Raw genomic sequence first — 27,420 nt, 5'->3', positions numbered from 1 at the left:
AAAAAGGTGAAGGCGGTCTTGTCCCCCAATGGGCTCTGATTTCTTAAGTCTTTACCAACAATACTGCCTGAAAATATCCTTGCTACTTATTTCTTTCTCTGGTTCTTCTGGCAAAGCAGTTTGCACCCCTGTGCTGTGGGGCAGAGCAGGAGAATGACTGAGCACAAAAACAGTGTCGTGGGGTGATGTGTTTGGATTTTAGCCAGCTCAGTTCCTCGATTGAATCACAGAACAACCAAGCTGAGAGTTTTGCCCGTGCAGCACGGGTCAGTATGTGGTGCAGCCTAAAGGCAGCAGTGAATGGATTTAGGGCCTAGGGAGAAGAGACAGGGAAGAAGGTGTCTAGGAGGCAGGAACATCCTTAAGCTGGTGCTGCCATCAAAGACTGTCCTGTGAAAACACAGCTGGAGTCATGGTGAGGCAGGAGAAACAAAGCCAGCAAGGTCTGAGAGATATTCATTCCAGTTTCCCATGTAATTCTTGCATTCCTGCTCTGCCCAGGATCCCTACGGAGAAAACCTTAAAGGGCAGAACTCACACAGCTCTGTTAATAACACATCGGATGTGTGAAGCCATTCAGTATTCACATCTCTTGGCTTTTTCTTATTGTTCCCTGAAATGGAGTGCTAGATATGTTCTTGCTTTATTTGTACTGCTCTAGTGCTTCCACCTTTAATGAATGTTGAAAGGGTGCAGCAAAGCAGGAGACTGTGCTGGCTGAGTGTTTCACTAGCTTTGTTTTCAGGAGATGACTTTAACTGGTTAGCCTTCTCCATTTGGTCTTACTACTTCGAGTGCTGAACAGGATATTACATGGTGATATTTTATTATGCTTGGTGATGCTGTAAAAATTTTAAGCTGAACTTTTCTCTTCCATAGGATAAAAAATTTGTAGTTGGAAACAGCCAATTTGAATTCGAAGCTCTTGTTGATGAATCAGATGAAGGAAAATTTTCATTCATGAGTAAAGAGGTAAATGCAAAAATATGATTCACCTACCAAATATATTCAGTTTTTATAGTTCCAATGTCCACGTGTGTCCAGAAATATAGGGGTAATATTCATTTCCCTCAGAGAAGAAAGTCACCTCTGAAGGAGATTCTCCCTTGGCAGTAGCAGTCAAATGCAGCAGCTTTGGCTCAGAGCTCCTGGGGTCTCCCCTCAAAGCCCTCGATCTTGCTCCTTGATTTCTCTGTCTATGCAATCCATGGATTCATTGAACTGTCCCTGGAGGAATTCAGGAGCATTCCTCTTTTATTCTTCACTTTTTATGCAATCAGGTGAAATCATTGAGGATAAAAGATGAGAATTTCAGAGCTCTCCCTCTCCGATTCATTATCTTTCCCATTTTACTTCTGTAAAAATGGGAATGGTAACAGTATGTTGTTGTTTGGCCATTTACTAGCTATGCATCTTTCACTCTGGTTTATTTTACAGAGAAAGGAAATAATATTCAAAAAACCAAGCTCAAAGTTATGCTGACTTTAACCTTTATGTCTTATAAGCTTACTAACAGAGTAGTTTTGAGAACTAATTAGCATTTATGCAGCATTTGAGCCTAGCGCAAAGCATTTGCTTTATAAAGCCGTTGTATTTTTCTTTGCTCTTTTTCTTTCCCACCGGTTGTTACTGCTGCTGTCTTTCAACCTAAACAGAAGCTCATGTCTTGGAGCATGTGAACCTTGTGCTTTGGCTATAACGAGGGGGTTGCACTGCAAAAGATGCAAGAGATTTCCCCTCCATGTGGTGCGAGTCTGCCGTGTCCACAGAAGTAATGGGGCCAGATGGTGTGGGAAGGGAGAACTCAGCAGGGTCAGCAGCTATACTTACTGAATCTGAACAGTACCTTTGCTACTTGGATACTTACAACCAAATGTAAATTAAATTAATGAAAAGCGGGTATTCAGATATTGCTGTCCCTTGATACTTGACAATTCTGATTGTGAAGGATTAGGTTCATTAAAACATTTTTCTATAAATGTATTTGGCCAAGATGAAGGAAAGACCATAAGGTTTCGGATAGTTTCTAAAACCTTCACAGCTCTGATTATTGAGAATCATAGAAAATGCATGAAATTAACCTTGCCAAAAGAAGGTATAAATACCTATTGTGTCATCTTTTCCAGTTCTCCTACAGTGCAAATGAAACCCTACAACTTAACTTATCCATAAGAACAGATAAGGTCAAGATTGACAGCAAATTGATGGGTAAGTATGAAATACGGGATTAAAGGGGGGTTAATTACAGTAAACATAAATCTATTCCTTCATAATTTGGAGTCATGTGAATAAGAATGTTACCTTTGTAGGTTTTACTGGTTTGGGTGAAACAATTAAATCTGACAGATCGAAAGTTATTAATATTAAACTCGTGAATTAAATATCAGTGTTGTGTGTATTAAAGGCTGTTTTAAATATGCTACCATTATTTTCAAGTTCGCTTTTGCTCTGAAGAGCAATCTTAATAGCGAAGCTTCACAGTTCAAACGTACTTAAGTAGTTTGATTTGTGTTTTTTCAATGGCCATTTCCCCTTTCCCAATGAACTTGCCCCCTCCAATAGCAGCAACAGGATCCTTCTCACTGCTGCTCGTATGGACTTCGCCTGAAATCTCAACTTTCAGCTGCGTCTCAGCTCAGACAGGTTCTGCAGTCTTTACATCTGCTGGCTATCAGCAATACACAGAAACATTCAGTGTGCTTTCAGCTGATTACTTTATTCATTTATTTCTATGGCAACAAAAAGTATATTGTTTTATAGTACAAAGACTTGGTCTCTGATATAAATTGCTTATTTCTTTATTTTTATTTCTTTCAATGTACAACGATGAAGCAATTAGGTCAGTGAGCCTAGTCCTGAGCTGAGGTGAGGAAGCTCCAGTGAAGCAGTATCTGGGAGCTGGGACATACCTTACACTCCTTTGGACTGAAGTTTGAGGCATAATCTTGCAAAAACTGTGAGGCAACACACTTGTTACTTGTGTGATGAGTCAACGTCAGGAAGACTAATACTGTCCCCAAGTAATTTCCCCTGCAGATTACATCTTCAGACCATATTCTTTCCATCTGTACAATATTTAAATTTATTCCCCTTCTTACTGGCAGCATAGAACTACGTTTTTAGAAGGTTTTCCCTATGGCTCTGTGTGCAGTGTTGAAAGCACTTAAAAGAGGACCTGGCATGAATGTTACAGGGAGGTCATATTGCAACCTCACACTGTCTTAATTTCCATTCAAAGGCTGTGGTGTTTAAAACTGCAGAATTTTGACCAAATATTCCCAACATTTTTTTCCCAGGCTGGGAAAAACATAGGAAAAAAGTAGCTAAATTATTAAAGAAATGTTATCATTCACATTGAAATATAGAACCCTTGCAAGAAGAGAATTGAAAAACAAATGTCTCTTTTTATAATAAAAGGGATTTTTTTAATCCAAATTCTCTCCTGCTTTTAAATTTCCTTGCCATATAAAATCTGGACCATAGTGTTTTTTATGCACCTTGAAAAGAATTGGCTTTGGGTATATGGTTGCTGCTGAGAAGCACCTTTGAACCTGCCAGTGAAAGAACCCTTTCTTTGTATAACACTTAGTGAATACTAAGTTGCGATACCATTTTTACATCTCAAGCCATCAGGGGTTCTGAACAGTATGAAATCCAATATATCCCTTTTATCCTTTGTCCTTTTTATCAATGATCTCACAGCTGGTATCTCAAGGTGATGGATAAGAGTCTGAATCTAATGAGTGGCTTGCTGCTGGTACATTTAATGAGCTGATCAGTGAACAGGGGGAGTGTTTAATGCTTTAAGGCTGTAGCTTTCTCCGTTGCGTTTATGCAACTGGATGTGAGAGACGTCAAGATGTTGCAGCGCTGGCATTGTTTACTGAGGGATGGGATGAAAATCCCTGTCCAGCAGATGCAGGATAACAAAGTAATTCAGTAAGCGTATTCCCATGCTGTATCAGGTGGCCACATGGCAGTGTGGGTGGGAAATGCAGGGTTTAGGAAGGCAAGGGGAAGATTTGTTTAACAATATTACCTGCTCAAGTCCCTGTGCGATAGCAGCCTTTCAGAGTGCTGGATTAAGAAAGCAATCTGGTTCCTGCGAAAGCAATTTACAGCGTAGACACAAGGAAACTTTTCCTTGCCACTGCCCACACTGTCTCTTCTGCTTATAAAAGCAAACAACAACGTACCAGGGATGTCAGTCTAGTGCTTTTCCCCAGCATTACGTTCACATCCAGCATACAGAGTGAATAGTTAAGACACAAACTGTTGAAAACATTGCTTGGGTTATATTTGTTGCTCAGTGACTTCTGTATTGATGTGCTCAGTACATGAAGCAAATGATGCTACTCCTGCTTTGTGCTCGTTGATTCCTTGAGAATTCAAGATACGGGTTGAATCAAATGGAGGCTTATTCTCATCGATTCATTCTTATAAATGCCAAAGTCCCTCGGGTTTGCAGACACATCCAATGATGTCTCGACAGAGTTTGTCCTGGTGAAGCTACTTGAAATCAAGTCTATATGCTGATTAGATGTAAGAAGGGTTAAAACCAGCCTTCGTCATTGCATTAACTCCTCAGTGTAAGGGAAAGAATAAAAACATGTTATTCTACTAAAGACTAGCTGTGAAACTGAATGCCGAGGTTTTTAAATATGCATCATTTAGAGAAAACCTGCCCTTATGAGGCTGTATGCTCTCATGCAAGTGACAGAGAGACTGTAGCCAAGTTTTGGGCATCTGTAATATTGTTCATGACTGGCAGGGGAATAAGGGCACTGCTGAAAAATAATGGAAAACTAGCATTCTCATTTTACTTTTTCATTTCAGTAGGAATCTGACATGGTAGCCTCTTGGAATTAGATTTTAAAAGCTACTGCTGCTGCTGTTATCTAGGAAGATATCAAGTGCATTGAAATGTTAGTGACTGGAGGGTGCTTTTGCTGGTGTCCTTCCTAGAGTCCTGCTCCTTTGAGAATAAAAGCTTTCTTTAAATAGACATTTTTTATGGCCTTTGCCATATACAGTCTCAAAGGGATTTATCCTAGTCTGTCTTGCCCACATCTGATCACCTCTGTTTACTTCGCTTTGCTTCCTGCATCCTTAAGGATGAAACTCCTTTGAAAAAAACCCAATGTCACGAAGGGTACCATTTCTTGAGACTTAATGAGAACATAAAACAGCTTATCACTACTGGAAAGGGGAGGTGTTGAGTGTTTGTCTTGTACTCCCCACTCCCATCTGTGAGCACATTTAACTCTTGAAAGAGCACAGGAGGAAACCTGGATAGTTTTCTGCCGTTCTGGCAGAAAAAGTTGATTTACAACAAGACTCAACAAGTGCCAGAACCTCAGTGACAGAGGGTGAGGCTGTGTGGCCAGAAAAAAAGAGCAGCCAAAAATAGAGAGAAGCAGGGATGAAGGGAAGGAGCAGAAAAGGAGGGAGCAAGAAGTTCCCCCCTTTACAACAGGCAGCTCACCTTCCCAGGGAAGCACAGCACTCACACGTTGAGTAATCTGTGCAGCTTGCATGCTTCCCCTAGTGAAACATGTGGCACCTTTTCAGTCTGATTTTTTCTGGGCTAGCTCTCAAGTGCATCTCCAAATGTTTTCTTGCAAGCTCCAGCTTTCCTTATGGTGCTGAACCACCCAGCTATGTCTCAAGACTTTTCATCTATTTGGGAAAATTAATTTTGTTCAGGGATTGTGCATCGTGCTAGAGATTGATGGGGGCCAAAGCAAGCTTAGTGTCTGGGACAGTTGCTGCATGGTTCATCAGTAAGAGAGGCATGACTGTCAGACCTGATTTCTTGGCTCAGAAAAACTAGAATTAAACCCCGCTGCAGAAGGAATAAGGCAGTTCAAGACAAAAGGGAAAACAAAAGCAAGAAAATAGAGATGAATGGGGAAATGAAGAGGTATTAACTTGAACAAAGGATAGCACTTCATTAAGTGTTAACTTTCTATTTTGTTCAGGCTTTAGCTATGATTTTGGAAAGGCACAACTGTCCTGGAAACAGCCAACAAAGGCCACTCTCTTCCTTTAAATACACGACTGGCAGAGGTCCCATGCCAGCTGATGTCTGTCCCTACCGATACCCATGCAGAGTTTATACCCTCCCACGTCTGACTCCTGGTGCACCAGGAGGACCTGTTTGTTTGAACTAGTCTTTGAACAGTTGTATAGGAAGGTTCATTGAGGATAGTTAAAGAAAGGACTTTGTACTTAAATGTTTTGACAATGCCTGAGTGACAAAAATGCATTTGGGTTCTACTTGATAGTTTATTTATACTCTGCACATGGATAGATTTCAGGTTTTTCCATACAGGGAAAAATACAGTTTTCTTTCAGCATCGTTCAGGGGTTAAGTACAGAGCATGCATATTCTTCACATGACTCAACTGAGCACCAGGCAGGCTTTGTACATAGCATTAGTTCTCCTTCCTATAACACACAGAATATCCTTAAAACAGAGGAAAATGTCTTAGTGCATTTACCGTTCATATTTCAGTGACTCTGTACAACTGCTCTTATGGACGAAGCGACTGCAGCTTATGCCTCGCAGCCCATCGCGACTATAAGTGTGTCTGGTGTGAAGAAGATGGCAAGCCCAGCAAGTGCATTTATGAAAAACTCTGTCATGCTCCTCCCACCGACACGTGTCCTCATCCAGAAATCACTCGCGTAAGATTTCTTTTTTCTCTCCCTACCAGTGTATTATTTTTCAAGAGAAAGCATCCAAGCAAGCTCATACAGAAAGGCAGTTTTTTTCGTAGGGTGTTAAGTAAGCCTCTGAAATAGCTGCAAGGAAATAATGCCAGTAGTGATGTGTGTGAGAGATTTGTAAAGACTCAAAATAAGAGACTGAATGGAGTCTTTGAGGCTCCTTGTTTTTCAAGCCTTGTCCTCACTGTGCCAGAAGCCAGGCTAGCAGTGTACATTTAAACGTAGCACTTGATTCTTGGGAATTAGCATGGATTTTTTTCCTTCCTGAAGTCTTTTCTACCTGAAATAAATCTATAAGAGAGGTTCACTGCTCCTGGAACTACAAGCATTTAGCAGGCTCATTAACAGGCTTCAAACTAGATTTTTAAATAGTATTTAATAAGGGAGCGTGTTGTTTCTGCGTCACAATGTGTTTTCCAGCTGTCAGTGATATTTTCCAGTCCACACCAGAATCAAACCCAAGGCTGTAGAAGTTGTATGTAAGAAGTCAGAGAGGCCAAATGTGCACCCCTTACTCTGCGGTTGGAGCATTCACCCAGGGCAAGGGAAGAGTGTTGTCCACCTTGGTGGACCAGTAGCCAAAGCAAGAAGTGACAAATCCTTGTCCTTTTCAGCACCAAGTGAAATGTTGTTTTTCTGGGCATAACTGTCAAGAATAGAGTGATACATACTGCCACTCGGCAAATCTAAATTGCTGCGATAGTGGTATCAGTACTTTGAAACTCAGACACTTTGTTTGATGAGAACATATCCCAAGCTATTACAAAACGTGGTAACTGTATGACAGAGGTTGAGAGGGATGTTTCACTCACTAGGAGCTGTTTAATTCTGAAACCTGTGGCTCAAACTGGTAGAGATGCTGAATCTCCTGAGGCTGCACAGTTAGAGATGCAGTGTGGGTACAGGCAGACCAGCAGCACGCTGGATGAGGTTGGCCATATGGTATTTCTAAGAAGAAATGGCAGGTAAACAGTTGAGGTCTGCCAAGGAAGGCAAATACCCTGAAATCTTGATGGAAAGTGGGGAGAATACTTGTGTGATAGCTGTGCCCAGGTAAAGATGATTTGAGTGGGAAGGAAAAGGAAAATTAAGAAAAGGAAAAGGAAAATTAAGAAAAAGAAAAGTGTTTTCACCTGGGATACTGTTTGTACGTGATTAGGGAGTAAATACTGAATACTAAAATACTATTTTTTTCAAAGCTTTTGTTAGCTTCAGATTTGTACAAAATATTTGGAAACATCTACACAAACCATTGAGTCATTTTTCAGCTAGTTTACTTATGGGTTGAGTGCAAAGGGATGGCCAGCGGGCAGAAGTTTTAGGAAGTTGAACGAGTGGGAAAACAGAGCAAGTGATTCTGGAGCTGGGCTGGGCAGCAGGCAGCAGCAGCCATGTCTCTGTGCTAAGACTTGCTCAGATCTAAGAAACTCTGATTTTGATGGAGCAGACATTAAAGTCCAGACCTTCAGAAGCTGTATTTGTTTGGCTTCCAATTACTGCATTTGGGACTGTGCAACCTCCCACTTCTTGGTGATAAACTTGCAGCCCTCCAAAGCTGAAGACCTGAAAAGGTCTTGCTGGAGGTGCTCCAAATATTACACAGGAGAGCAGGTTAGTCTCCCAACAAATATTCAGAATTCAAGTGCCTGTTCAAGCCGTATTTCAACCCGAGAAGTCCACTGCAAGTGCAGGATTTTTTCAGTCCTCATTTTAATTGCAAATTATTTAATAAGCATCAGCCCATGTTCTGCAGCATCCTACCATTTGGTGCAGTAATGAAGATCAGGGGACTAGAGGAACTTTTGAAGACACTATGTGGGGCAGCACTGTGCACTAGGAAGGTGCACTGTTCTGATGTGAATGTGAAGGGAGAAAATCATGGCAAAAAAATGCTGGAAAAGCTCCGTGAAATGATTGTGAGAGGAGTCCGATCCATTTGCCTTTCAAAATCACAGTGCTTTAGTGGAGGAAGCAAACTTAAAACAGAGTAAACACCAGGCAAGAGTTTTGTACATAACAGTCTGCCACAGGAGACACGAAATCTGCAGCTGATGAATACTGGTTTTGAGCTAGCAAATGATTAATGAACATTAAAAAGTTACATAGCATGTTTTTGTGGGGGTCCTACAAGAAACATCTTTTGCATTTCAAATACGGGTAACTCAAAATAGCTTTAAATAATATGGAAGAGCAATCTGGTCACTGCAGTATTTAATTTTTTTTATTTATTTATTTTTATTTTTTTTACTTTCCCTCATGCAAAAACAGATTGAGCCAAAAACTGGACCACTAAGTGGTGGAATTCTTTTGACCATAATGGGATCTAATTTGGGAATAAAAGCAGAAGATGTAAAAAATATAACGGTGGCAGACAAGGAATGTCTTTTCAAAGAGGAATTCTACTCTGTTTCCACAAGGTAATTGCTTGATATTTTTCACAAGATTTTAGAAGAAAAAAGGAACTTCTGTGCATTTTCAGGAGGAGATGATCTTCCTGTGGTTACAAAAGATTATCAATAGAAGAAAGAACTAGAGCAAATATACCTGCAATATTTCATAGTACTATGTCTGAGTCTTTATTTAAAATTATTATAGACTGTAATACAGCAACGAATTTACAATAGCGTACTACTGTTTGAAAAGCTTTCATAAACTATTACTGCAGATATCTCAAGACTATCTGTTTTTAAATTAAAGGCATTGTAAGTGTGGATCTAGTCATTAAAATCTTTGCTAAATCTGAACCACAGTGCAGCCAATCATACAAGATTTATGGGAAAGTAGGCAAAGCAAGAGGAAGCTTAGATCTTCTTGTTTTAGTCCAGCCACAAAGTTTCTTTCCTGGGGGCGGGGAGGGAGCCTGGAGTTTTGGTTTAGGTTTAGATGAATAAGTTTCATCACAGAGGGAGCAAGTCCATGGATGTTGAATTGCCTAAGCAAGTCGGTAGATGTTTTGCGGATTACTTGTCACACTCTTAAGCAGTGCCAAAAATTAAAACAAAGTGCCTAAATTCTTCTAGGTGTTTACTACAGATTATATCAAGCATCTAATTTCAAGAAGGAAATACTCTTTTGATACTAGCTAATAAAAAGCATAGCATGAAAGTTCAGTAGTAATATTAAGAGTAATGACATATTTTAAGCAGTGTGATTTTTCTTTCATTCACTTTTGATATTTAAAGCTACAATTAAAACCTTGGCTTTTTTTCCCTCCAGTTAATTTAAAGTGTAATATAGTAACATTTTGCTATTTCTGTGGCGTGTTTTGAAAGGGATTTTGAAGATACGGAAGTGATTTTTTAGCTTTTGAAAAATGTTTAGCTTTACTCAGTTTGTGGATCAGGCATTTGGAAGCTTCCCAGGCCCCTAGGACTTAAGAATGTATATATGGCTGTATATCTCTTACTGCTTCCCAAATCCATCGCCATCACTCATGCATTTACATGTGCATCACCATCCACAAAATTCCTAACTGTTTCACAGTCATCTTTTCCCATTCCCTATTTTCAGTGTTTGCAAAAGCTGCACTGAATTGCAGCGTAGCCTTACAAGAATTTCCCCAGCCTCTTGGCTTTTTCTAAAGCTTTTTGATATTTTTAAATACATGGAAAGGAGCCAGAACTGAGATGACTGGTTCCTTGTATCATAGCAACATTACTGGTTTCCTAAGCTCTGCCAGTGTGGTAATGGGTGAGAACAAATGCAACTTGCATAATGTCATTTATCAACAAATTAGGGGATTTTGAAGCATGTTCTCCACTACGGAAGCCTTGAAAAAGAAGTTATTCAAAATCTCCAAATAGGTATCTGTAATTTTCTGTCTTTATCTTGGTCTTTTCTTTTTTTTTTATTATTACCTTTTTTAATCTAATGTAATAAATACATTTTTTAAAAAGTGCCTAGTCTTGCTCCCCTATTCTTCTGTGGTAAAAAGCTAGTCATTTTTAGGAGACAGTTGCTCCCACAGGCAGGAGAGCAGTGAAATTTAAGGCACTTAAGGCTGCTTTCTGGCTCTGCGGTGATTTAATTGTTGGCCTTTGAGAAGTTCTGTTCTCATTCTTTGTAGTTTTCCATTTGTAACGTGGGGGAAGGGAGACAATGCCAATGGTGGAGAGGAACTTTCCTCAATTAAAATCTCTGCTAACCACACTACGGCATTTCCCTCACACACTCATCCCCGGCCCTGGCCCCCGACTGCTTTCCCTAGCTTGACATATGGTAGAAATTCCTCCAAAGGCACCGTTTCCTGTTTCTGCCTGACAAGAAGATACAACTTCCAAGAATACAGTAGAGACATGATGAGGAACAGACTCAAGCAGCCGTACACATGCCAGGACATGCAAGAATTTAGAGAATTTTGTCCATCTGCCAGTACCCAGGCAGAAAAGTCTGGAGTGATCTGCAGAGGGACTTGACAATCCTTTTATTATAAGTCCCGATTTAAGTACGTTATACGCAGTAATTTGGGATTGTTGTTTTTTTTTTTCTATTTGAAAATTTTTTTTAATCACTCGTGCACTGCTTAAGGAAGAATAGCATTAATCCCAGAGGGAAAGAGTGAAGGAAATGAGCAGTGATCCTCAGGGTGTGTCCTATATGAAACTGCCTGTGCAGGCTGCAAACATTGTATACCTCCTTATCTAACTGTATTATCAGCTCTCCATTAAGCATTTGTCCCAGTTTTCAAGCGTGTCGAATCCTTACTGCATTTTCATGCTTATATTCTGTGGATCACCTGTTTGAAATAAAAATTTAAACATCTGTGCTATCACTCAGCAGCAGTGTTAGTTAAGGCAGTGTTTTCTCACCCAGTGTTCCTTGACCTCTGATTTTGCGTGGGTTATCTCTGTTTTCAGAGAACAGTAATTCTAAAGGGATTTTGATTGTAGGTGTGAAAATACACTAGTTTAAAGGTGAAAGCAGGATGCACAACACAAGTATGAGCAGCTAAAACACACAAAGTTGTAAGATAGCTGACGATCTGATTCTTACATCAAGGCGGGGTGGGGGGTCCTTTGTTTTTTTTAACATCAGCAGGTCCAGTGAAAACCTTGTGTAGGGTTGAAGAGGTTCATCTCTGACTTCTGGGCTGAATTTGCCTTCTGTACAAGGCACTTCTACTAACTGACTGCTAAGTAGTTGCTGTGTACAGTGCTCAGGTTTCAGTTTTACCTACCCTTAGATAGGAGATTAAACTATTCTTGGGTGTTTTTGCTGGGAATGTGAGGCAGCGTTCAAGTACATTGTGTAGGATAAAGTGAAGTTAGTGCTTTTGCTGCCAGTGTGTGTGGTAGCTCACATACATTGCATTGGTATTGCAGCTGTTACTTCTAACAGATAAATTTACATTCTTTCTTGCTAGGATTGTATGTCAAGTTGGACCAATGAATGAACCAAAACAAGGTCAAATTGAAGTTAACATCAACGGAAAATTAGGTAAATCATCAAGTGAAGTGCTGTTTACATACCAGGTAAGTGCATTTTTTTCAGAGACCTGTTTTATACCTTGTGCATGACTTAAGTTAGAAATTTACCTGTTAAGCACAGAGTTGCTTTTGTTTGCCTTACAAACTTTATTTCACCAATAGCACTGGCATTCAAGTATGTTAGAAAACACTTACCTCGAGCATTTCTTTATACAAAGGGTGTACCAAAAATCTATTCTGATCAACAGATCCAGAGTCTCAAAATAGGATGATGTTGTCTGCAATTCAAGTTAAAAAGATGCGGTAGAAAAGAAACTGAAATAAACTTATTTAATAGTGACACGATATCTCTTAAGCGTCACTATTGAATATAAAAAAATCAGCACTGCAAAACATTAGGTATTCTTTAGATGCACAGTTGGTGCACTATTTTAATCACTGTGTTTAGTCTAGCCAATGTTCTTAATTACAAGAATGGGTGCAGAGCAGCTGAAGAATAAGTAATGAAGGTAAATTAATTTTTTAATAATTTATTTAATTCAAAAATATGGCATGCAGAGCCACAGACAGTGTCATGTGTGTTCATATTACACATATGCTTTGTTTTCAGTGTCACTATGAAGGAGAATTTTGTTTGTGTCTTAATTGCTTTACCCTAAATGTGTCCCTAGGTTACAGCTGGCCTAGCCTGTGGTTTTAGCAGCAAGTAGCTTTATCCGTATCTACGAGGTCTTCAAAATCTGCAAGAGCCTGGGATAGCTGAGAGGTTTAAATAATCTCTGTCCTCATATTGATACTTAAAATTACACCTATAAATTGTAAATCTATAAAACATAAAGAGTTGGTTAGGCTTTTATCTTCTCCCTTATTTAGACTTCTGTCTCATTAATTCTTGATATCCTGTGAGAAGGAAAGGAGTCAGCAGTAAGAGGTGGAATAAGTCAAGAATGGCATTCACCTGAGAAGAGGATGTTCTTGTTTTCGCAAAACAGGCTAGAAGTGTTTTTTCCATAATTTCCAAGCAAATACCTCCTCTTCTAATGATATCTCTGCAAAAACACTCTTTCTGCTTGAAAATGTCCTCTATTCCTTTGTGGAAATGTGGGTTATAATTAAGTCTTTCTTCGCTGATCTCATTTGTCTTATCCAGAGAAGAACATAATCTCCCTTGTTTATGTGTTTGTGGTCTCTAGGACAGAGGCTATGACAGTAAACCCTACATGAGATGAGATTTTGACATGAACCCATGGTGTGGGTTATGTTTTACACCAGTTCTCCTATGCTTCTCCTCTGTGTAAAGATTCTCCCATGGTTTGCATGAAAACCACATGAAGAAGTTATGGAGTGTGTTGAAATGTAATCTGAAGCCCCCATGTAGGCTTTGAAGCCTGTCTGTGAACTTGTTCTGGTGTGATTCCCTGCTCAGCCCATCTGGGAGGCGAGATAAGCAGCCACCACTTTTGGCTACTTAAGGGAAAGATTCTTGATCACCCATCGGTGAGGTGCTAGGAGAAGCCACTGTGCACAGGCGTCATCCAGGTGGAGGTTTTCCTGCAAGCCCAAGACTACCTTTGGGCCAGTCTCTGCCTGCATTGAGGTTACTGAAATATCAGATACCTAAGCTAACCGCCGATAAAGAGCATTTTTGTTTACTGCAAAAATCTTTCCAAGGGGACTCTATTTACAAAAAGCAATAGCAAGTAATACTGTTCATGCCTTAAAACTGGTGAAATTGGTTTCTAGTTTCATTTCTCTTTGTTCCACGAGAAAATGACGCCAACTGTGGACTGCAGTAGGATTAAAGTCAGTACAGGGGCATCGCATTCACGCACACATCTACAAGTGTGGCACAAGCACTTTTGGCATGAGAACAGACGATGGGAGCAGACAATCATGTCAGTTGATGTTGTCTTAAAAGCTACAATCTTGTTTCGCTGCTGTTTTCAGGCAGTTCTTTGGTGACTTCTTTCAGCAGACATGCGAAATCTGTGCTTTGTTTAAAACCTTGTATTCAGTATATACAAAGGAAAGAAAATACTCTTCTTTCCAAGAGCCTTCCTAAAATAAATTTTCTATTATGTATTTCCCCCTTTCTTTGGCACATTGTGTGGCTAACCTCCTGCTGGTAATTATCACTGTTTTTAGTGTGTGCTCAGATCACCCGAAGCACAATGGCTTCAGCTTTAGCAGTGACCGCTCTAACTGCGGTGTGAGATGGCACAGGGCAGAAGTGCACAAGCAGCGCACAAGGAGACAATGCAGCCGCTCAGCCCGGTTTGTCTATGTACACCGGAGGTGTCACCATACTCCCCACAGTCTCAGCCTCATACATGTGACTAGTATCTACCACGAAAAGCACGTAGTCAGATATCAAGTAGATCGAATATAAGGGAGACTTTTTTTGTGATGAGGGTGATGAGACACCGGAGCAGGTTGCCCAGAGAAGTTGTGGCTGCCCCATCCCTGGAAGTGTTCAAGGTCAGGTTAGGTGGGGATTTGAGCAACCTGATCTAGTGAAAGATGTCCCTGCCCATGGCAAGGGTCTTGGACTAGATGATTTTTAAAGGTCCCTTCCAACCCAAACCATTCTATGATTCTGTAAGTACTACTACATTTGGCTCTTGTTAATACCCTGCCTAAACAATGAGATGCATTTTTAAAGCTGGATTGATGAGGAACAATAGTCAGCACAACTTGGGGCTCAGACTTGTGCTTCTGCCGCATCTGCCAGCACAGTGCATTTCTGAGCCGAGGAACACATGAGACCTCCATTAAATGGGTCAAAAATCCAGTTACAAGGGAAGCCATGGTTTCAATTTAAAATTCTTTCTGAACTAAAATGCCCTGGTCCACAAGAGTCTGTGGCTATGCAGTAAACACCTCATCTATATTTGCTGCATAACAGGGGAAGGAAGCTCTATTTCTTCTTACCTATCACAATTTCTCTATCCAACCTGAGTGCTGTTCAAATCCAGCCAGTCCAGTGAAATTAAATTCTGGTAACGCAGTCCTCCTCTACTGACATTTCTGTTGTTTCACTATAAGCAGGATCAGGCAATAACCATCCTCCTATTTAGTGAAATAGAAATGAAGTGATGCTAAACTTTAATATCCAGCTATGCGGTACATCTGGAGCACTGACAGCTTGGCTGGTCTCTAAGCAGGTGGAGCAGTAACACGGCTAAAGGCCAGTCCTGCTTTTTCATTTGTTGTTAACTTTACCTGATTTGCTTGTTACTATGACAGTGAGAAGCAGTATCAAAGGAAGGAGTTAAGCTTTTCCTAGGTATATGGCCCAGAATTGCTGATCCCATACAAGTGTGATTCCTTTCTCAGAATACCTCGTCTTCAGTCTTGTGCCTCCAGAATGAGAGCTTGCAGCTGGTTTTGGGATCTCCAGCATCTGCTTGCAAGAGCAATTCTCTGAGTTTTAGGCTGAGCAGGTTAAAAAGACTATATGGTTTCGGAAAGCTCAAATGAATGTAAGATGGTGAAATTAGAGGTAGAACTTTGCAAAAGTGTGATACATTTCTGAGGTGCTGAAATTAGTTTAGGGACTGGCTTGGAAATAATGACTTTTAGTAAATCAAGTCTATTTACCTAAACAAGATGAGATTAATAACCACAAAGAGGAAGAAGGGGGATCAATTAAGAGTCTGATCTGAAAATGAACGTGAACATGGCTGTTCACCATACTGGAAGTTTGAACGTGAACCTGAGCAGCACAGTTGCATTTAACAAGGTGCACTCCTCCACCTTAATCTACTCCCAACTTGGCAGTTTCCTCTCACCTCCATCCACCCTCTGCTTTCCTTCTTGATGTCTGAAGCAATTGCCTTGGGACCTCTCACCAGTGCAGTGCCATTAGTGCCACAAGGCTTTTGTGGAGGGTTTTAGCTCACTCCTTGATCTTTCTCCTTGAGTCTTTACCTCAACACATGCATTTTACACTGTAGTTGCGGGTTTTGGGTGGGGTTTTGCAGGGGGGTATTAACATGCTTTTTGCCATTACGATTGATGCTGATAAACCACACATCCGCAGCAGTCTGGAATGGCTTCCAGAGGATCTTATTTTATTCTTGAGTCCTGGAGCGCATCTTGTTTGTGTGTCAGCCTGCACAGGGGCTGGGAGAATTCGTGAGTAGCTGAGAGTTTTAGCGAAGTTGGTCTTTCCTCATGTGGATATTATTAGACTTAATTCTCTATCATCTGAGCTATGCACTTAAATACATGTCCCACCATCCAGTGCTTGTGGTTCTGCTTGAAAGCTGCCAGTGAACATTGGCAGTATGATAATGCAGACTTTCCAGTCACGCATGCTTCCATTTCTCCATCAAACCTGTCAGCAAGGCTCTGCGGTCTTTTGAGAAAATCATGTGGTGTCTGCCTCACGATAAAAAGATGCTGCCTGCGGTCCAAAAAATTAGTTGTTTAAAATACCAACCCTTTGCATAAGCATCCCATGCACAGCAGACAGCGCACAATGTGCATTGCCAGGCAAATGCTCTGCCTGGGCACCTGCAGTGGCTGGAAGTGTTTGATCAGCTCACATGGTGTGAGGTTTGGGCAAAGCAGCCCCAGAAAGGCAGGAATCAGCTCACTTCTCTGCTGTTGCAGAAATAACCCAAGAACTGAAGTCTGGCTTGTGTTGTGGATGCTGTGATGAGGCGAGCTGGTGGGTCAGGTCAGGCACTGCGGTGAACACCAGGCTGCCAAGAGTGCGCAATGGAAATTCTCTGGCTGAATATCCTGTGAGTGGGTGGCTTGTCTGAAGAAACAAGAAGCAGGCTCCCTTGAGTCTGAGAAAGGAGGGAAGTGGAGGGGGAAAGAGCAGTTCCTAATGACTTGCGTGTCCCGTTCAGAAGCTCAGTTTAGCTCCTGCTGTTACCTTTATAGTCCATGAAATGACATTTTGACCTCCAAGAAGGTGGCCGGTGTCTACAGCACTTCGTGGGCTATGCCTTTAATGCTTTTAATTTTTGTGTGCATTATGTGCAAGGGTGGGCAGAATAATTTGGGTTTCGGTGTGGAGCAGATAATTTTGGTAACAAATTTGTTCTACAGACCTGCTTCAAGAGCCAGGACTTATTGCAGCTGGGACCAGGACAGGGAAGGGGAAAGGTTACTTGTGGAGGAAAGGATGGATGAGATAAATGCAGAGCAATAATGTGCTCTGTACATTTGTGAAAATCTTATCCACATGTGTGTGCACTGTCATCAGGTCCTTGACAGCATCCCTGTGCTCTGCTTGTGTGGAAGCACAAGAGCCCATTCCTACTTGCAAAGATGTGCATTTGCATCAAAGGCAAACCCCCAACCGGAGGTCACTACCTACAGGCGGTGGCAGAAGGGAGCTTAGGTGGCTTTGCCATTTGCTGCCCATCATGTCCGTTTGAACACATCCATCTGTTGCTGGCTTCCCCTTGTGCTACAGCTGGCATCTCTCATAGCATCACGGGGATATACTCTGCCACCATCCTCTTTTCTCTCCCCAGTTGTCTCTCTGCTCGTGGTCTGGCACGGCTGTGTTTTCTCCAGCATCCCCCTCTGAAGCATAGACTTCATGCCAAGGTTTCTTTGCATCTCCATTAGGCTCCCCTCCTCTGTTGACTTCCAACTGTTCCTGAATTTCTGGCCCTTCTTATGATCCACCAGTAGCTTCCTTGGTGGCTGGTTGTTTTGCTCTTTGATTTTTCCGCATTAGTGAAGGATAAAGGGTAACCACTTTTATCTCGGTGGTGTAGTTCTTGGGCTAGAAACTGCCTGCCACAGATGAGTATTACAGTAGATAGTATCCCTATTTACAGAGTCATGCCCAGGAATATAAAAAGTTGAGGATGTGCTTGGTGACAGGCAAGTGGAAAAGCAGAGTGCACTCCTTTTGTTCTTGAATACTGTTCAAGGGACCAGAAGTACGTTGGCTGGACATGACAGTGTAAACCAGGAAAGCTGCATAGCAAACAAACCGAGTGAAAAAGAAAATTAATCAGCCTGGCAGATCAGATCCCAAATGCAAGCTAGGTGAGTGAAAAAGAGGCTGGGGGAATGGTTCTCTTTTGCATCTGCATACCTTTAATGGGAAAATTACAAAGAAGCTGGATAAAAAAAGGCCAATAGCAGTAATCCCAGTGTTAGCCAGGTAAAAGCTGTGCTTTGATTTGACACCAGCAGACCACAGAGATCTAAAATGCTGAGAGCTCTCTGAAGGCATTTTCAGCCTGTAAAAGGTATATTTTACTAAAACTGTAATCAGAAACCTGAAGAAGTAAGAGATCACCTTCCTAACTGTGCAAAAAGACTAACTGCAAGCATAAAATATTGAAGATTAAAAAGTTCATTCTAGATTAATAAACAGGATGGAAAAATGTAAGAGCTGAAATGCGAATGCTCAGAGGGTCTACGGTAGCTATGTAAGAGCAGCAGTCATGTACCTTGCTAATAAGAAAGTTCACATCTAAATGTGATTATAAGTGAGAAAGACATGGAGATAATTTACCCTCTAGCACACAGAAAGCATGAAACTACAATGCAAAATATATCAGCATTTCTGTGAACAGATTTGTAAGTACGAGGCAAATGATACAAACAGAGCAAGCAAAGGAAAGACTTCTGGCTGGGATGGAGAAAACAGGACACTGGAAAATGGCCTGGGTGTGAAGTCATATACAGACTTGGGCCCGTGCAAGCTGGTTTGCCAGTACTTTTCTTTTTCCCGGTACCTCTGTGCTGATGAAGCACAGAATGCCTCGGAGGACATACTGTTGCAAGACTATGACATTACTGTGAGACAAAACCAAAAAATACAGTTTGTGAAGCTCAGGTTAGTCCCTGATGCAAAGATAAGGCAGTGGCACACAGGAATGTGAATGCCACGTAGGGGAATTCATTGGTATTACAAAGAGAATAAATGAATTTGCTACCAAACAAACTAGCACTATGTTACATACCATAAGCAATGTACAAGGACTCAGAAATTGCCATTGTCTCATTGCATTTTCAAATTGGAGCAGATAACCACTGCTTTCAGGTAAACCCTATCAATGGGATGGGCACCAACCGTAGTCACAAAACAGAAGAGGTAACCTGTTATCCTTCCAGCTAAGCTGCCTAATGGGTATCAAAGCGCTGGGAAAGCTGCTTCTCAGTTTAGGAGTACTAACCCAGCAGCCTGGTACAACATGAAAAAGTTGGGTTGCAGGTGGACTTTGAGATGTCTAGCTCAACATTGTTACACCTAAGTAGGATTTAAGGAAGGTTTGTATGTGAGATATGTAAAATGCTCAAATTTCCCATGACTCACAAGCTACAATCTGCTCAGACCTACAAGCAAGAAATCCTGTCAAGATCAAATTATTTCTTCAGGATAAACCATGCAGTAGGGAGCAAGTGACACCTGTTGACAAGTTGTACTATATGATCGTTGTAGGTCCCTTGAACTGAACTATTCTATTGTATTGTATTCTGAATAGCGTAGCTGTGGATGTGCGTATGTTTTACCAAAACTGCAAATCCACTTCCTGCAAACACAGGGCATGATCGTGAGACCGTAAGGCGGTGGGGAGTCCCGGCAGTGGGAATTCCCCCTGCTGGGAGATGACTTACCAGACTCGGCAAGAAACAGGCCACTGAACAACTGACAGACGTTGGAACAGGCTTTTTTAAACTACACTGTCAAAAAACCCACATAACTAGGTAACCTGTTATTGCAGAAAATAGTTATGCTCAAACATTAAACTACCTGGAAGACATGAATAATATTTTCCCGGTGACAAAAGGAGGAGTATAGACCTGAAAGAACATTCCTCCATTTCAGTCAAAATAAGAAAAAGACTGAAATACGTATGAATTATGACTTTCTACACTTTAAGGAATTATAAAACAAGGGTTAAATTAGTGTTTGGAGGGTTGTTTAAATTTTACTGTGTTCATGAGAAATGAAGTATTGCCAAGTCCTCAGAAGGGCTGACGTTTTCCAGAAGAATTATTACAAGACTGCTGCAAATTCCATATAGGACACATAATCAAATGTTCTGCTTAACATCATAATTGCACTGAGCACTGCAGTGTGATGTTATAATGGTGCACTGCGCTGTGATGTTATAGAAAGTGTGACTTCCCCCAGGCACCTTCTGACTGAGCCAGCAAAGATCCTGAGGTGCAGAAGGCTGAAAATGAAAGTGGGATATTTATTATGACCACAGGCATACTTCTGATTCAGAGACTGAAATGAGAAAAGGGCAGAAACAAGGAGAGAAGAAATCCTTCAGGGGATTTGGAAAAGGTGGCATCACTGATCTCGCAGCACTTGAGGTCCTAGGTTTATCAGTGGTGTTTGTAATGGTTGAACATTCAGTATTGTTCGGGGTTGAGTCTAAATTCAAGGGGGTTGCCTCTTGGTAAAGGCAGCATTTTTACTACCCCTCAAACAAGGTTTGCAGTGAAGGATTTACCCTTTGCCCCTTGTTTTCCTCTGCAAGAAGGAATCTCATGCAGGGCTGCGGTAAGCAACGTAGAACTGTGGCTTAGGTGCAGCTTTGCTAGACTGCGTAAGATAAGACTGTAAGATAAGGCTAGACCTGGCAGCTTCCAAGGGTCTGCACCTCTCTGTCCCACTGGCAAGTGCCACGTCAGCCGCGGGAAGGGGCTACCTTCTCCTTAGGTAACACGATTCTTCTTGAAGGCGTGTACCACCACTGATGGTACTTTTTCACATTATCTTGGCATTCAGCAAAATATCACTCTCCTGCTGATCCTATCTACCTAATTGGATTTTTGAAAAATGCTTTCTGGTTGAGCATTTGGATGACCCAAATTTTTTTTTCTTTATTGGTACTCTTAAGAAGACCGCCAGGTGGGCCGATGTAGCTTTGCTCTTTGAGCCACCCATAAATATTTGAGAAGAACACTAAAACTTGCTCATAGCGCATTGTTTTTGCAACAAAATGGTTATAAAAGTTGTTTAAATTAGTGATAATTTGTTTTAACTACTTATTTTTTCTGGCAGGTCCTTAAGAGGAAGGGAAAGGGGGGAAATGTAAAACAGAAAATAGCAAGTTAAAATTAATCAAATCATTTTCCTGACAAGTTTACAGTAACAAAGTATTACTATGTGATGCTTTGTCTTAGCAGTCATGCTGAAGAATTCCTCTGCACACAGAGCACGGTTCAGCTTCTCCTCATTAGATCATCTTTATGAGGCGTCCACGTTATTTGGTCTCTGGAGAGCTCTTGGTATTTGCAAAATTACTTTAAATGCGTTAAATATGAATACATTGAATTAAGCTGTTTTAAAATAGTCCTTTGAGGAACTGCTGCAAGATCAGCGATTAAAGAGAAGATAAGGGTTAAACATAACTATTCCACCTCCTCCTTGGCTGCTACCTGTGTTAGCTCCCAGAGTGGCTTCGGTTTTCCATTCAGCCTGAAGTGCAGCTGAGATGTGCCTACACCGTGGTGCTGCTGTGCTGTGGATAGGGTGAGGTGTGGGTGGCATCTTCTCCCGTCCGGCGTAGCTGGGCTTTAACTTCCAGCAGAGTTGGAGTCTTGCTAAGAAGAAAAACAGTTTCTGGGGAAAACGGAACAGATACTTGTTTTGCTTCCTCCTTGCGGCTGTGTTATTCAGACATAACTTTGCGATTTGGTTACCTATACATCCCTATTCCTGGCAAATGTAGGCCACCACTAAAAGTTCCCCCACAGAAAATGGTGCTGGATGGTTCTGCTTCAAGTTCAAGGCTCACTCAATATTTACTGGTTGTTAGCAACAGAGCCAGCTGACACCCTGCCAAAGTTACCCATCAGATAACCCAGCAGAGCTTTAACAGGGCAATTATTTCACATTTTTGCAGGAAGAAAGGAATATGGCTGTCTAGCAGAAGTTCTTAGGAAGTTTACTTTCATTTTTTATGCTGAGGTTACAGAGAACAGTAGTGTGTGATGCTTCGGAAACCTTTTCTTGTTCCTTTCCTTCCTAAGTCTCTGCTTAAAGGCTTGGCTTTAAGTGGTTTCTTGTTCCTTTCCTTCCTAAGTCTGTCCTTAGAGGCTGGGTATGGGAAAAGGCTATGAGTTTTAAATAGTTTTTCTGAGGTTCAGGGATGACAAATTTGTCCATACTGATTCTTTAGTGTTCTTGGGGCACACTTTCACCTGAAAGCTATCTCAGGCATGTTATGCAGATAATCATTGCTGTGGATTTTTACTGCGGATGATACAGAGGTTCAGCATGCTTAACAGTTTAGACCAATTAAGATTTAATTTGAAGTTACTAAAAGGTATGGCTTTCTGTCCATGTGGCAAGGTTACATGAAGTATTTGATACATTTTCATAAACTATTTATTGACTGTGTATTTTTTACACAATTTTTATCGTAATTTTTTTGCAACAAATTGTGTTACAAAAAAGCACAAATTAGTTTTTCTGTGAAGTGCATGTCTAGACTTGTGTTAATTTGAACTTCAAGTGTGATTTTTAAAAACAACCCCCTCAAACTTTTTATTTAACCTGGCATGACTTATTTCAGTTTAGCTCAAATCAGCAAGCAATTATTAAATCCAAAAAGGAGTATGCACAGAGAGGGTTGTATAGACCTAAGTGAGCAAGTTTTAGTCAACTCTGTTATATTGAATCAAGGCTCCTTTTTGCTTAAAAAATGCTTTAAAATGACTTTGAGTCACTTCCCTACATAAAATCTTGTAACCCAAGTGATGTATTAAATTAAAACGAAAGCAAAAGTTAGCGCCTGAGAGCAGTCATATGCTGCAGCGACGTACATCTTGAGGAGTGAAGGGTTTACAAACAGATTTCTCTCAGGGAAGAAAAGCAATTGACACCTAATTAGTGTTAAAGCATATTCCTAAAGCTCAATGACTTGAGAGCAAATTACAGTTGTCATTGTGGATTTGTGAAGTGTGCTGAACGATGATGCATTCCTTTGGAGGGAGGTTGCTCAGACATGAAAGTATAAAACAAGCACAGCAAGTACGAGTTCTCTGTGTTTCTATAATATCTGTGCTTCAATAAAACAAATTTGTAAAGTAACCATGAGGTCAACTGGATGCATTTTTACAGATTCCTACTGCTTGTTAAAAACCTGTCGATGGCTCACTGAGCTTTGAACCGAACTGCGGTACATCAGTCCCTCTCCTCCCTGCCATTCGTGGGCCCTCGGTTTTGTAGCTGTAAGCTGTCACAGATGGCAGTCTGTGCCTGAGCAAAACGACACGGGGGAAAGTTTTTTGCTGCATGACTAGTAAGGTGTGGGCTTGTTGCTCTCTGTTTCTGAGCAGGGCTTTTCCTCCTTAGAGTGGGAGATCAGTGCGGTGAGATGGCGATCAGGGAAACTTTCATCAGCAAGGGAAGTTTTCAAACTTCTTTGCTCTTCCTTTATTTGCATAAACTTCATATGGAATAGCCCCAAGCCTGGACTTTATTATCAGTCAACCATTTTAGCAAGATTATGCAAGAGGAGGAGGAGAGCAGATGTCATTTACAAATATACATGAGGTTGGGAAATAAGCTTATTACTTATTTGGCTCATTTAAGGAAAGCTTGTATTTGAATATGGATGAAGAAGCACAGCTATACATCAGAAAAGGCATTACCTACTCATAGCCTCCCTAAGCTGTTGATCTGGTGTGCTTTAGCAAATGCAGGGTCCCTCGTAGCAATGCCCCTGCCACACGCTTGGAGACCTGGCATCCTTTCTTTGGTGGTGCACGTGGCAGCCGGCTGCGTGGGACCACCCTGCTACCTGCATGCACAACAGCTCTCGCCCTGGTGCGAGGGCTGCTGCAGCCGCCATCCCAGCAGCCCGTGCCCCGCAGGCACGGCCAGGCCGTGGAGTCAGCAAGCAACACTCGCCTGGAGCCGGCTGGTAACCCACCTCATGCAGCGTGCGTGGCTTCGGTCATCCTCTTGATTCAGCAGCTTCAGTGTTGTCCTGAATAAGGATGTTTTTCTCAACTGGAAGCAGGGACTACTTAGAGATGAAGTAATTAAATAGCACTGTTCATGAAAAGCCCTCACTGTTAATTTACGGTATTTGTCATAGCTCGCGGAATACAATCATGGAAACAAAGACTGAATTGAGAACAAAGGGAGGGAACTTATTTGAGAAATATAAATTGCCAACAAATTTCATAAAAATGTCAAGCATGTCTGCTTGTTTCAATTGATTTTAGGCATCCTCTCCAAGGTTCTAGGTACATAGGGAAAAGTTTAGCACTTTCTGATTTTCCTTCTTTGCAAGCTCATTGCTCAAGGAAAGGATAACAATTATACTGCAATTAAGAGCCTTAAGAGACAAATGGAATCTGAATATTCTTTCTGTTTGGTACCGGTTTTTGAAACCTTGCTCTGTCTCTCATGTCGCTGACGCAGAATGTAGGAAAAGGTAAGGAAAGGTGAAGGTAGACTCATCCATAAGGAAGAGAGAAGTCTTAAAATAAGTATGAAAGCAGGAAATCCAACAGGAAGCTCTCACAAACTTAATGGCAGCTAACTCTACATATTGGAAATAGGGAATTTAAATTCATATAAAGCCTTGCAAAATATAGTATGGAAAAAAAATAAGTACATTCACATCACCTGTTACTTTTTCCTTCAGCATAAATAATGGAAGATTTTCTTTTAGAAGAATTGTCTATTATTATTTTAATTTTATCATTTTTCAGGTAGTAATATTAAACTTCTATTAGCTATTGTACCAATTAATACTGGTGTAAATTTTATTTTAATTTTTGTAATTAGTTTGACCATCTTCTTTTTGCAGGAACCTCATCCTTCTGGAATAAGACCTGAAAGTGGTCCACAAGCAGGTGGAACCACACTTACCATCACTGGTACAAACCTGGCCACTGGTTCCAAGAAGGATGTTCAAGTTTCAGTCGGTAGCCAGCCTTGCAATGTGTACGTACCCTGAGTAATTAACAATACAGAGCTGTATCCTAATGAAGCACCAACCTTTTCTGGCCTTTAGAAATTACACAAGTCCATTGTCTATCTCTTCGTGACTCATCCCATGCAATGGAGCTCTGCACGTAATGTCCAGAGGGTCCAGCTGGAAGAGGCAGCTGTAAAAACAAACAAAGTGGGAGAACTCAGATATCCAAAGAATTTTCCAGTTTTGGCTTTTTCTGCTTGTCTGGCTGCTCCAAACCCACCCAGGCTTTCACTCAGCATCTCCTCAATGGTTCCATATAAAATCTTAATCTTCTAGTGCCCCTTGGTTTGTTCCTCTCACTTCTTTTTCCTTTTATTAATTGCTGCCCTTCTTTCCCCCAAAAAAGTGAAATTACATGAAGTGTGCTGACATTGCATTGTTCTTGTGTTTGTACGCTATTCCTTTTCATATCCTGTATCTTTTTTAAAGATCCTAAGTGATCTGGAGAAAGAGTTGTAACTACTCAGTGCCTAGCAAAAATAGAGCCCTTTTCTTGTTGCTTCTGGGGTACTACCGTAAAGAGTACGAATCACCATAATGTTAGTAACTGAAGACGTTTCCTCTTCTTTTTCTTCTCCAATCTAGCACTGTATTTGGAGAAGAGATCGTTTGTATTACAGGACCTAATAGCAAGGTTGAAGCTGTCAAAGTCAAAATGGACTATGGGGGCATGGCAATTAGTGTACCAGGGCTGTTTTCCTACAGTGAGAACCCTACTGTCACCAAGTTCCTGCCAGTAAATAGCTTCAGCAGGTAACGAAATATTTGTCATAACTTCATTTACGATTGGGTTAAAATATGTGTAATATGTAATAAACCTATTACATATAGAACTTTTTGAAATAAAGCTCCTGTACTCTAGCCACGCATGCATTTCGATACGTAGAGTTTATGAACTTTCTTAACCACAGCTGATGTTTGAAAGTATTCTGTCTACCTCCAAACTTTAATCCCCACTTTAAAGGTAAATCCTGAAACCAGAAAAGGTAATGAGCTTCTTTTAAATGAAGATGTTTCAAGGAAAGAGGTTTGAAGCATTTCGGCATGATGTCAGACAACATGACCTTTGTGTTACTCACAAATCCTTATCCTGTCTAAAGGAGAGATCATCATCTGAAAATGATATAAAAGGTTTCCAACAGTTCTTCTGTTCAGCTTTTAACAAGTAAGCTGGAAAAAGAGGAAAGTTACGGCTTGTCATCTCTTTATCCCATGAGGAAAAAAAGTATCTCTTTAGAAAATCTAGATCAGGGTTCAGTGAGGCTTTTAAAACGTATGCTCTCTCCTATGGTGGTACTCACTAACACCTCATCTGGTAGCTGCTCCTTCTGGAAAAAAGCTCACCTAGTACTAATTGTGAAACCAAATAAGCATATGCCATTCTTATATTAATAGCAAAATGGCAAATCATCTGTGTAAATGCACTCGTAGTATACCTCTGGTTTTGAGAGTCATTTTGTGACCAATACAGGGACAAACTTGTGACCTTGACTGATGTTGGTCTCTGCTGTTCCCTAATGCTCTGGTCTTTCTGCCTAGAGGGGTACAGCTGGCAGAGAGAGATCATGATGTTTCCACTTTCTTGCAGTAAAAAGAAGTGTAAGATCACGACCTTACAAATAGGACATTAAAAATAATATTGGCTGTGACTTCTCGTGGAGAAGTTGATACCTGCCTCCTTGAATATTGAGTAGTGACTTATGTAAAATAGGATTTATTTTTAATATTTGCTTTTGATTTTGGTTTGGGTGGTTTGGGGCCTGAAGGGTTTTTTTGGTAGATCAATAGTGATTTGACCCAGGGAATTTAAAAGACTTCTTTTTTAACTCTGTATAAACTGAAGCTTACTTTAATGGACTGCTTTGAGTATTGCTATCCCTCTAAATCCATGTTACTTCGATGACTTCAGTTCCCACTGGCAACTTGCATGCATTCTTCTTCTTATGTGAATGCATTATTTTTTAAACAATGTGTTGCAAATGAAAGGGAATAAAAAGCCAAGTCCCTACAGACCTGTGGAAAATACACTCTCACCTTTGTCTCTCTGTGTGTGGTAGGTGGAGTGATTTTAACAAAAACACTGGAGAAGTAAACCACGCAAAGATTGGCATCAATGAACAGCCACAAATACTGACAAAGCAATTTGTACTATTTTATTCTGCTGTTTTAAAATTACTTTGAAGTTGACATTGCTGCTTTTAAATGCTGTGGACGTTGATAGCTTTAACAGAAGTCCTTTGTGTAGGATATCTAATTGTCACCTAGGCATTAGGTAGCTGTTTTCAGTGGAAGCAGTAGCAGTGCAGGATAAAGCAGTCTAT

The 27,420-nt window shown here is 40.9% G+C and overlaps 1 protein-coding gene across 1 annotated transcript in view; it reads left to right on the top strand.

Moving 5' to 3' along the window:
- Window positions 1–27,420, top strand: part of PLXNB2 (plexin B2) — an 80,536-nt gene that overhangs the window by 21,802 nt on the left and 31,314 nt on the right. Inside the window, exons 10-16 of the mRNA XM_009818002.2 lie at window positions 880–972; window positions 2,127–2,208; window positions 6,518–6,690; window positions 9,001–9,149; window positions 12,095–12,203; window positions 24,929–25,065; window positions 25,685–25,852. Of these exons, the coding sequence (XP_009816304.2) occupies window positions 880–972; window positions 2,127–2,208; window positions 6,518–6,690; window positions 9,001–9,149; window positions 12,095–12,203; window positions 24,929–25,065; window positions 25,685–25,852 (911 nt within the window). The remainder of the gene's footprint in view (window positions 1–879; window positions 973–2,126; window positions 2,209–6,517; window positions 6,691–9,000; window positions 9,150–12,094; window positions 12,204–24,928; window positions 25,066–25,684; window positions 25,853–27,420) is intronic.

Source organism: Gavia stellata, chromosome 4 (genome assembly GCF_030936135.1).
Source record: "Gavia stellata isolate bGavSte3 chromosome 4, bGavSte3.hap2, whole genome shotgun sequence".
In the NCBI taxonomy this organism is placed as follows: Eukaryota; Metazoa; Chordata; class Aves; order Gaviiformes; family Gaviidae; genus Gavia; species Gavia stellata.
This window is presented reverse-complemented; position numbering and strand designations above follow the sequence as displayed.